The 10,856-nt window shown below is 42.9% G+C and overlaps 1 protein-coding gene across 1 annotated transcript; it reads right to left on the reverse strand.

Annotated features, from left to right (window-relative positions):
* Positions 1-2,665: 2,665 nt before the first annotated feature.
* Positions 2,666-9,200, reverse strand: proca (protein C (inactivator of coagulation factors Va and VIIIa), a). Its single transcript, XM_085377436.1, has 10 exons — positions 9,117-9,200; positions 8,819-8,882; positions 8,656-8,739; positions 7,521-7,678; positions 7,308-7,332; positions 6,824-6,934; positions 6,316-6,456; positions 5,433-5,548; positions 4,964-5,081; positions 2,666-3,465 (listed from the first exon to the last, which is right to left on the reverse strand). Exons 3-10 carry the CDS (start codon positions 8,723-8,725, stop codon positions 2,876-2,878), a joined length of 1,329 nt encoding a protein of 442 aa, XP_085233562.1. The 5' UTR covers positions 8,726-8,739; positions 8,819-8,882; positions 9,117-9,200; the 3' UTR covers positions 2,666-2,875.
* Between the last annotated feature and the right edge of the window lie 1,656 nt (positions 9,201-10,856).

Genomic DNA, 10,856 nt, shown 5'->3' on the forward strand with positions numbered 1-10,856 from the left:
AGAAAATAAAAATAAAGTTAAATGTTGATCACTCAAAAATGAGCTCAGTGGTCATTGTCTACAATATGTTGGCCGAGGTTTAACTTTATGTTTTATTCCTGTCCTGAGATGTGTTTGTTTCTGAAGCTGAAGTAAAAAACACTGCAAACCACAATATTTGATTAAAAATACTCCAAAGACACGAGTAAGGCTCACAGTTGTTAGTCTAGTGATCGTGGCTCAAGAGTTGGCAGTTCGTCTTGTAATCGGAAGGTTGCCGGTTCGAGCCCTGGCTCCAACAGTCTCGGTCGTTGTGTCCTTGGGCAAGACACTTCCCCTACTGGTGTTGAGCAGAGGGCCGATGGCGTGATATACCAGTGAAATAACAAATTGGCTTTCTCATTCGGCTCTCTCTTTACCACAACAGATTGGTACAGCAGCCGCATGACTGTGAATGTCCCGCCAGCCTAACTGTCAATCGCACGTCTCACTCGTGAGCAAGATCCTAAAATACTTGAACTCCTACACCTTGGGTAGTAACTCGTCCCCAGTGGCGGTCCTAGCCTGTTTGGCGCCCTGGGCGAACACTCCCTTTGCCCTCCCCCAAACACACACACGCGAAATGTACTAAGGATTGTACAATAACATAAAACTGTTGTCGGAACCATGCTGAATTTCGCCAGAGAAACACACACACGTACACACATATGAAGAGAGAGAGAGTATGCATAGTATGCAAACAGCTACCAAACAGCCATCATAATTCGTCATACAATGAGAACAGGACAAATCAACAACTGACAATGACTAATTAGTATTAAAATCTGTAACATAATGTATTGTTTGGAGTTTAGTCCGTTACTGTTACTATTTTTTTACCATTTCTTCTTGAAGCACCTGTAACCCACATAATTTCCTTCGGGATTAATAAAGTATTCTGACTCTGATTGTTTCAGGATGACCTGCCATTATCCAGTGACACATCTGCTTACCTGTATCTTTTGCTCGTTTCTCCTCTTCTTTTCTCTTTTTTATAAACTGAGCACCTGATGGCTTTGAACCTTTCTTGTCCATCTTGGTTTTAATCTTGCACTCCAGTATGAACACACATCCCCCAACCCGAGAATCACCACAACATAACCTAACAGACCAACACCTTAGTTCACAGATTCGATTTGTCTATAGGGCTTATTTCTGGGATTTCACACAACCCATGATTCAAATCATGAATACATAATGGGCTTGGGTTTACAACATTATGAATGAAATGTGCTCTATTTGGAAGCAGCAGGGCCCCCCGCCCCTTTCGACGGGTTGTGTGAGACTTTAAATCATCAAACTCTAAATTATAAATGTTAAATTGTTATTGATCCCTTTACCCCGAGTCCTAAAGTGTATTTTTATTTTCTTACTCTTCTTATATTTATTGTTTGTTTACTTGCACTGCTGTAACTGGAGCCTCGTCGTCTCGTCTCTCTATATACTGGACTGTAGCGGAGATGACAATAAAGTTTACTTTGACTTCAGCAGCGAGCAGGCGCACCGAGGGCTCTCGCGCTCACTTTTCGCGTGTAGAATTTCGAAAAAACATCGGTGCAAATTATAAGTCTGTATCATGATGTCTGGTGTTTTTGTGTTTGTTGGTTTGTTTTTATTTTGTTTTATTTTGCGAGTTGGTTATTAGATGCTGCTCCAGCCAGCCAGAGAATCCCCCGCCGCCCCGCCCTCTCCTCCCTGTACCACCAGCAGCAGGCGCACCTCGCAAACGGAGGGCGCCCTTACTCCCAGCAAATGGGCGATAGAAAACCGATCGGTGCCTGTACCATTCCCGATATGCACTGGCATGATGTTGGGGCAGCATGAGTACGAGCAATTTTTTTATTTTATTTTTTTCGTGGTGGGGGGCGTGATGCTGCCCCCCACCACGATGCCTCCCCGGGCACTCCACCCTTTTCTGGTTGAGAACAGTCGTCTTGGACTTGGAGATGCTAATCCTGATTCCTTCGCACTCGGCCACAGACTGCTCCAGGACAAGCTGAAGGTCCCCAATCGATGAAGCCACAGAACCACATCAAAGAAAATCCCACAACATCCAAAGATAAAAACCTTTTATAACTACTACAGCTAGATATTCTGTCCATAAAAAAACTATGAACAGATCCAAGGCTCACCAGAAACATGTCCAACGTAGTGCCAACAATTCGAACCAACTAGTTCTGACTTCTTCCCCACCAGAGGTGTAACGTTCCATGTCCCAGGAGCTATATTCAATACCCAAGAATCAAACTAACAGAGAGTCTCTGTGGTGTAGCCAATCAAAGACATATTCTGTACTAATTAGCAGGTACACTTCATGGATACAGGACTCCACCCTAGCCTATGATCAAATCTGTCTGTTCAAGGAGACGATGATATCTTACCAAACTATGGCTGTGACCTGTGTGGTGAGAGGCTTGAAACACTGAGAGCAGCTGAGCTGTAATGTTTGCATGTTTTCTTTTATTTGATGGATGTAATTTGATACAAAGAAAATAAGTCCTACATTTTTCATCAAAGATTTTCTTTTTGAGTAATTCATCAGTAATTTCTGGAAAGAGTCAGCTGATACAAATATATTTTTTGGCACTTAGAGCATCTAAAGGCAAACACCATTTGGTTTTGTTATAGGAAGACATTTTTCCATTGATTAATTGAGTATTTCACATTATTTTAAACAGATACGTAGCACTACAGGTCAGAGGGAATTTAAATTGTCTGGAACTAGTGGAAATCACTGGTTTTAAAAAAGCAAACAGCTGCGTCTTCATGGTAAATCATTTTATTTAACAAAGTGTGTTACATTTTTATGTGGGTTCAACAGAACAGAGCCCGAAACAGCTGTTGTGGATAAATTGGTTCAGAAGCGTGGGCGTCCTTCCGGGCGATGGCCTCTGTCCCATTCTTCACGCACACTATTGATCCAATTATTGTAGTTGGACACTTTTGTGTAGATTCCCAGTTTGTCCAGCTGTCCACAGCCCTCACCCCAGGAAACCAGGCCAACCAGGAACCAGGTGTCCCGGTACAGAGTGACCATCGGGCCCCCACTGTCACCCTCACAGGCATCCTTCCTCTGTCCAAGGATACCGGCACAGAGGACGTTGTTGGAGATCGTGTGGGGGAACATCTGCTGAGTACAGATGCTGTGGCTGACCAATGGGATTTCAATAACGTTGAGCACTGAGCTGTGCTTAGTGCTGTTCATGTCCTCTTTGCCCCAGCCAGAGACAACAGTCTTAGTGCCGTTCAGGTGGAGCACCCGCTCGGCCATCTCGCGTCCTGGCAGGCAAATGGGGACGATGTACTCAGTCGTGGGAGCGGGGGTCTGTAGGCGCAGCAGGGCAATATCATTGTCTATGGTCTTGGTGTTGTAGTTCGGGTGTTTGAAACCTTGGACAACATCCAGGATGACCTCAGTGCCTTCTTGTTTAAGACGCTCATAGTCACCTAAAGACACAGGGCGTGGACTCATGGTTAATGAAAGCTGATGTGTGTTTTCACTCTGACTACAACAGGGATCTCGAACTCCAGGCCTCGAAGGCCGGTGTCTTCCAGGTTTTAGATGTGTCCGTGATGCAACACAGCTGATTTAAATGGCTAAATTACCTCCTCAACATGTCTTGAAGTTCTCCAGAGGCCTGATAATGAACTAATCATTTAAATCAGGGGTGTTGACCCAGGGAGATATCTAAAACCTGCAGGACACTGGCCCTCGGAGCCTGGATGTCGAGACCCCTGGACTACAATGTGACCTATTAGCAACCTTGGTTTTGTAAAGTTTTAGTTCTTAATGGCAAAATAGCAAATTACTTCAAATAATTGTATATACAGTTGAATAAAAAATAAAAACTGGAAAATTTAAGTACATTGAGTTTTCTCAGTGTACTTAATTCCCACCCCCCTGAACCACGGTCGCCCCATGGGTGACCTTCTTGTAACCGGAAGGTTGCAGGTTTGATCCCCAGCTCTGTCCTGGTCGTTGTGTCTTTGGGCAAGACACTTCACCTACCACCTACTGGTGATGGCCAGAGGGGCCGATGGTGCGATATGGCAGCCTTGCTTCTGTCAGTCTGCCCCAGGGCAGCTGTGGCTACAACTGTAGCCTCCACCAGTGTGTGAATGTGAGAATTGTAAAGCACTTTGAGGGTCTCGAAAAGTGCTATATAAATGCAATCCATTATTATTAGTAGTATTCCAGCTTTATTTGTCACTGTTGAATTAATGTTCATGTATGGAGTCCTTAGGATTGTGACAACCTTCTGACCTACCAGCTGCCTCTGCCATGGAGTCTCACTCTCACTACCTGTTTAGGTTTACAGATCAGTCCCATGGCATCTTCCTGCCATCTAATACAAATTAATACTGGTGATCAGTTGACAGCGATGCTGTTCTCTTCACCCAAATATCAAACATAGACTGACGTGACTCCACCAGTTATGCATGCCTAGCAGTTTGTAAACCTTTTAGCCTGTGTTTCTTTTTTAATAACTACACTTATGAGCATGAACATGGTGTTTGTCTGGGCTAATTTATGTCTATTCATCAAAAACAAAACTCTGGGCAGTTTATCAGCTGGTCCAGGGTTCTTTACAATCACTTTTAGTCTCGTCCTTATTGTTCTCCCAATATCACAGGCAATTAAAAAACTCCTTCACTGTGGTGATTTTTATAACTTTATATATTGCTTCTAGTTTATTTCTGTGTCATACAAATTAAATTTAAGGTAAACTGAAGTGTTTTCTCTCTGTGGGCGAACAAACAAGACCCTATCAGCCTTTCAGGTAAAAACTACAGGCAGTCTCTCCAATCATTTGTACTTCAGTATAATCAGTTTGTTAATCAGTTCGTTACCGCGTTGATCTTTCTAATCACTTCAATGTCATTCATTTATGATTATTTTTCATTTAATTATAATTAGTGTCTGTCATCTGCAATGGAAACTCACCGAGTCGTACACTGAACGTTAAGCTGTTTTCAAGACAGTGAGCAGCTGTCAGAACCCAGCTCTCATCGATGAGGACACCCCCACAGTGAAATCGACTCCTGTAATCCATTACCAGGACCTACAGATAAACACACTATCAGGTATTAATGCTCCAACTTGGATTCTACTGACAAGATAACATCTTGACATTGTGAAACAGCTTTGTTTCACATATTAGTTCAATCTTTGAAAAAAAAAAAACAGAACAGATTTAAACAAATTAGCAGATTTCTTACCAAATTCAAATGTATATAACATAAAAAGAGGGCGTTGCCAACATCTGATGTTGGAGTCTTAAGATCTTAATAACCATATCACCATTACAGCACTTTGATTTCAGACTGCAGGCTGCTGTAAGGATACAAATCTAACAAGCTAAAGTTGCCAGCATGACACACCCAGTGTGTATTGTAGGTTTTTTTTGTAGTACCTGCCATGGACTCTCCCCTTTCTTGCCCACCTGCCCCCCCACCATCCAGGGACGGAGGCCTTTCGGTGGTGGGCTGTATGATGTGGTGGCTAACAGCTGTCCACAGGCTGATCGGCCTGTAAAAACACTGTATTAAAGCTACAATGGAAAAATATTAAGAGAAACATAAAATAATCTCTCTCTTTTCATCTCATTCAAGCTGAGAGGCCAGCAGCTTGCCTGTTGTGGATGAGCAGTGTGCGAAGCAAACTGCCACTAGTCTGCGTTCACTGTTCTGAGATCAGTTACTAACTGTGGTTCATATGGAAACACAAGTAAGCAAGTAAACCAGCATCAGTGAATTTCACTTGATGACTTGACTTGTGCAACTGGCTTGAAGTGTCTAATGGTGTCACCACATCCCCATTAAGTTGATGAAGGCTCTTAGGGTCCTGTTCTAGCATCCATGTGTGAGACATTGAGTACTCTGTCTACTAGTAGGCCTGTGTCTTGCAGCTCTAGTGTTTCTGCCTGTTCCTTTCTGGGCTCCATTCATGTACCGAGCCATGTGCCTGTTCATGCTAGCTCCTATGATGCCTGACAGGAGCATCCATGTGGTGATGATGGGATTAATCCTTAAGAATCATGTGGTGGTTCATTTATGCTTCCAGGTACTCAAGGAGTGCAGTTAGCTTCTTTAGCCAGTAGGTGCGAATCGTGTCAGGACATGTGCTGTCCAACTCGTCAGCTCTTCATTATCGAAAGGATTATCCAGAAAATCGTAACACATAAAGATTTATTGAATAACAAGTCTATATAAAGTGATGAGAGAATTTAATTTTTGCTTGCTAATAAACATTTTGTTTACAGCCAGCAAGTGAAGTCAGACTAGAACTGCTCTTACTGTTGGGAACACATTTCTTGGAGTCATTAGTCTGTTTGTATCCATTCACACAGCTGCAAGTCCTCGACAGGCCGTCACTGCTCTCCGTACAATCGTGGTCGCAGCCGCCATTATCCACGGAGCAGTTGGTGGCTGTTACAGCTAGATGGAGATGGGAAACAGGAACACGGGAACTTTTCAGGTTTCACATTAAGTTTTAGTGAATGTTACATTGATGTGACTCCGCCTGTAAAAGAAATCAAACAGCAGCTACGTCCAGCTGCCAGACAAAGTCTCGCTAACAAGTTTTAGCAAAAAAATAACCCTCGTAAATGCTTTGTTACTTAGGTTCGTTTGTGTGCACAGTGGGTAATTTGTATTCTTTTCGTTGATTCTCAAGCTTTAATTAAAGATGTGGTTTGTTGCTTGATGCAGTTTCATTATATTGAACACTCCTTGCTTCACTTTTGTAGTCTCTTTTTAATATAACGTTAGAAATGCTCCTAGGTAACCAAAGACACTGACTCACGATATTCACAGTATTTGCCCTCATATCCAGAGTGACAGCGGCAATCGTAGGCTTGGAGCATATCCACACAGTCTCCATGACTGCACTTGTTGGACTCACACTGGTTCCCATCTGAAATACAGTCAGATAACTTGAGTATTTTTCCCATGACTATCTGCAAAGAAAGAAGATGTCAAAAGCCTCGCCTTAGTGACGCTTTGGGAGGAAGACAGAAGCAGGCTAAATCTTATTTGATGTCGTATTGTTGTAAATGTACTGTAATCTTGTGCTTTTGGGTAATCAGGCAAGCATATCACACCCCATCCCAAGAAATAAACGATGCAGCCTGTGAAGAACCTTGTCCTGAATTCTCCTCAGTCTACACATCATTCACATTCCAGTCATCAGAAATATTAAAATAATATTTAATAATTTATACATGGTATTATTTTTAAAGCTGATATTTCGTATGTTTTCACTGTCAAGCTGAACAAACTTGTCTTACCTGAGTAAACTGTCCAGAACTCCAGCTGTAAAGACACAGAAACAAACATCACCAATCGCACTCATCTGGTCATCGCTGCAGAACAACACACACACACCTCCTGTGGGTATTTGTCAAGTCGACACTACTGTGTCATGTTCTCATCAGCCATAAATCAAAAAGCCAAATATTTTTGCTTATTTTGAACTACAGTGTGTTAAAGAGACATCTTACCGTAGCTTCTCTGGTCTCGAAAATCTCTCTGGCCTCTTCAAAGCTGCATTTCTCCTCATTACATTCTCGCTCCAGGTTTCCTGGTTTCATCTCCTCCAGGAAGGAGTTCGCCCGACGAGAGCGAAGCAGCATGTCAGCCCGTCGTGGGTCCGAGAATACTGAACACACAGAAAGAGTGAAACAGTGATGCAGACCAATGCTAAGACAACGGCTTCTTTAACTGTTTTTTCCCCAAACATCACGTTTTTGGAAAGCACTTTGTTGTCATTTGGACTTAAATCTTTGGGATTCTGTGAATTTACTCTCATCAATTCATGTGATTCCCGTGTGTTGTATGCATGCCTGGAAAATGTTCCTAATGAGACGACAAATGGAGAGATCTGGACCAGGACATCAGCGAGCATCTGGACAGTCTGAGGTGACTGAAGCATCTCCCAGAGGAGAGAGAATTATATTATATTATATTATATTATATTATATTATGTTATATTACCAGTCCGTGAGTCGTTTGGTACCTGGCCACGAGAGTTGAGGCTCAGGTGTGAAATGTCTGGTTTTCAGGGTTTTTATCGGTTTTCAGCGTTATTTTGTTAATATTTTTATCGTTAACTCGGTTTTCCTGGGTCTTTTCACGTGTGTTATGAATAAATCTTTTTTTCGGTACTAGTTGTATTTTGTTGTATTTATCCGCGACACTTTAAAGGCCGGTCCGTGAAAATATTGTCGGGCATAAACCGGTCCATGGCGCAAAAAAGGTTGGGGACCGCTGCTTTAAGGTCACCGTCCACTGGAGCCAGCTTTCTTCTGATTGGCTCAGGATCAGGTAGGTGTGCTCGCTGACCTCATTACCTGAAACTTTGTCCATGTTTAATATGAGCGCCCAGTTGAGGAACAGGTAAAAGCACAATAGGTTCACTTTCTTGGCAGATGAATGCTTTGTTGCTAAAACAGATTCCACGGCTGACCTGCTGACAGTGAAGCTCTCACATTATTTCCCGTCAGGTTTATGTAATTCAGTGAGACTCCAAGACACCCGTGTAACAGAAAATCTGTGGCTACCTAACCTCCGTGTCTCTTCTTTGTTTTACAGACGTATTGATGTTTACTTATCCCGTTCGTCTTTGATCACACCTACCTGACAGACTGATGACTGACGCCGACCACAGAGGAACGACGACACACAGACAGAGGGCGAGGCGGGACATGACCTCGATCACTCCTGCAGGAAATCAGACATTTATGTCTTTACTGCTTGTGTTTATCCAGTTAGCATTAACATCCAGCATAATGACACTTACAGATTTAAGGGGTTGAAAAGTTGAGTTCTGGAGGAGCTGCAGACGAGACAAAACCGAGTCCTCACTGCGAGTTAAAAAAAATCTCTCAGTGGAATATTTCTACAAGATTGATCAGCAGGGAACACAGAGGCCTCCAGTCAGAGGGGCACAGCAGGACACGATCACCGTGTGAACCTCTACAACCTTTGACCTTGTGAGCTAACAACAGGGCCACAGAGACAACATCCTAAAACGTTCACAGGACATGAAACAGAGTCACGGAGAAACGAGGGGCTTTCAGGAGAGTTTTGGTACTTACATGTGAAGAATGGAAGCCGTGGACAGAGACGATGCTTCGCTGTTTCTGCTGTGTTAATAACTAACTCCCAGTGTTTACTGAGAGTCCACAGTCTGCAGCTGATCGCTGTCCACCAACACTGTCAACACAAACCTGCCCTTTATCCTCCACCCACTCTGCTACACATCAGACCCCATTTTCACAAAATGTTACAAACCTTCAGACACTAGCAGGACGACGATAGTGTGGGACTTTTCACTGTGTACCCACCACACAATAGATCTGTGGTTATTCACCACAAACATGGACGTGGATGAAGTCTTCACGTCTCTATCATTTAAATCACTGTCTTTGGAAGCATGAACACCTATGACCCTACAAGACATCTGTAAAGATACTGAGCAAAGCCCAAAGCCTGTGAACCAGACTAGACCTTGGTATGACTAAAAGCAAAAGATAATGTTGGCTGTTTGGAGTGCTAAGTTATCATCTAACGCTAGCAAGCTCAGTCTGTGAGATGCATTGAGAGACAGACATGTTGGTTATAACCTTCATCATACTTGGTTGTGGGCAGAAACAGCTGGAGACACCACAGCCAAGTATTGCTGGATGCATGCTCAATCATCCAGGCAAGGAAATCCCAAAAAGTGGATTCTGTTCACCTGGGCGTAGCGTTTTCAGCCTGGTATCCTTTCCTTTAAAATTCACCATCTGGTTTTCAATTCAATTCAATTTTATTTATACAAGATCAAATCACAAAACGTGAGAAGGAAAAATTCCTCCTTTAACAGGAAGAAACCATGCTTGGGTAATGTAAAGTCCCTGCAGAGGAACCAGGCGGGAGCCTTTCCCAGCTGCCACAGTGTGAGCGGCAGGACACACTCACACCCAAAGAGTCATTAGCTACGTCTCCTAAGATTAAAACAATTCAAGGAACTGAAATTGAAATGGTCACATCTTACAACAGGGCTGCCCAATCCCAGTCCTCGAGAGCTACTATCCTGCAGCTTTTAGATGCATCCCTACTCCAACACAGCTGAATCAAATGAATGGCTTGTTATCAGGCCTTTGCCAAACACGATGGCATGCTGAAGAGGTAATCAAACCATTTGATTCAGCTGTGTTGGAGTAGGGATGCATCTAAAAGCTGCAGGACGGTAGCTCTCGAGGACCGGGATTGGGCAGCCCTGTCTTACAAGTATCTAGGGATCATTATAGATCAGAATTTGTCATTTAAGACTCACATTCAAAGGCTTGTGTCGAAGTTAAAACTAAAACTAGGTTACTTTTTTAGAAACCAATCCTGTTTCTCCCTCCAAGTGAGAAAACGTTTGATTCGTGCAACCTTTTTACCTTTATTGGATTATGGTGACCTGCTTTTTATGAATGCACCTGCCCACTACCTAAAGAGGTTGGATACTGTGTACCATTGTGCTTTACGTTTTATTACTGACTATGGAAATCGTGTACATCATTGTTCTTTGTATGCTGCTGCTAAATGTCCATCTTTGCATATTCGCAGACTCTCCCATTGGTTGATCTTTATCTATAAATCTCTCCTTGGGCTGATTCCATCTTATTTATGTGTTTATATGTGTAAAAACCACAACCAATACAGCCTTCGTTCGCACAATATCATACAATTGATTGTCCCAAAAATCAGAACAGAACTGGGGAAAAAGGCTTTTAAATACGCTGCCCCTGCTTCCTGGAATAATCTGCAGAAGGAACTGAAATGATCAGAATTGGTTACCTTGGGAG

This window comes from Diplotaxodon limnothrissa, linkage group LG18 (assembly GCF_057381915.1).
Source record: "Diplotaxodon limnothrissa isolate DT_005_m linkage group LG18, D_limnothrissa_male_GT1.1, whole genome shotgun sequence".
Lineage (NCBI taxonomy): Eukaryota > Metazoa > Chordata > Actinopteri > Cichliformes > Cichlidae > Diplotaxodon > Diplotaxodon limnothrissa.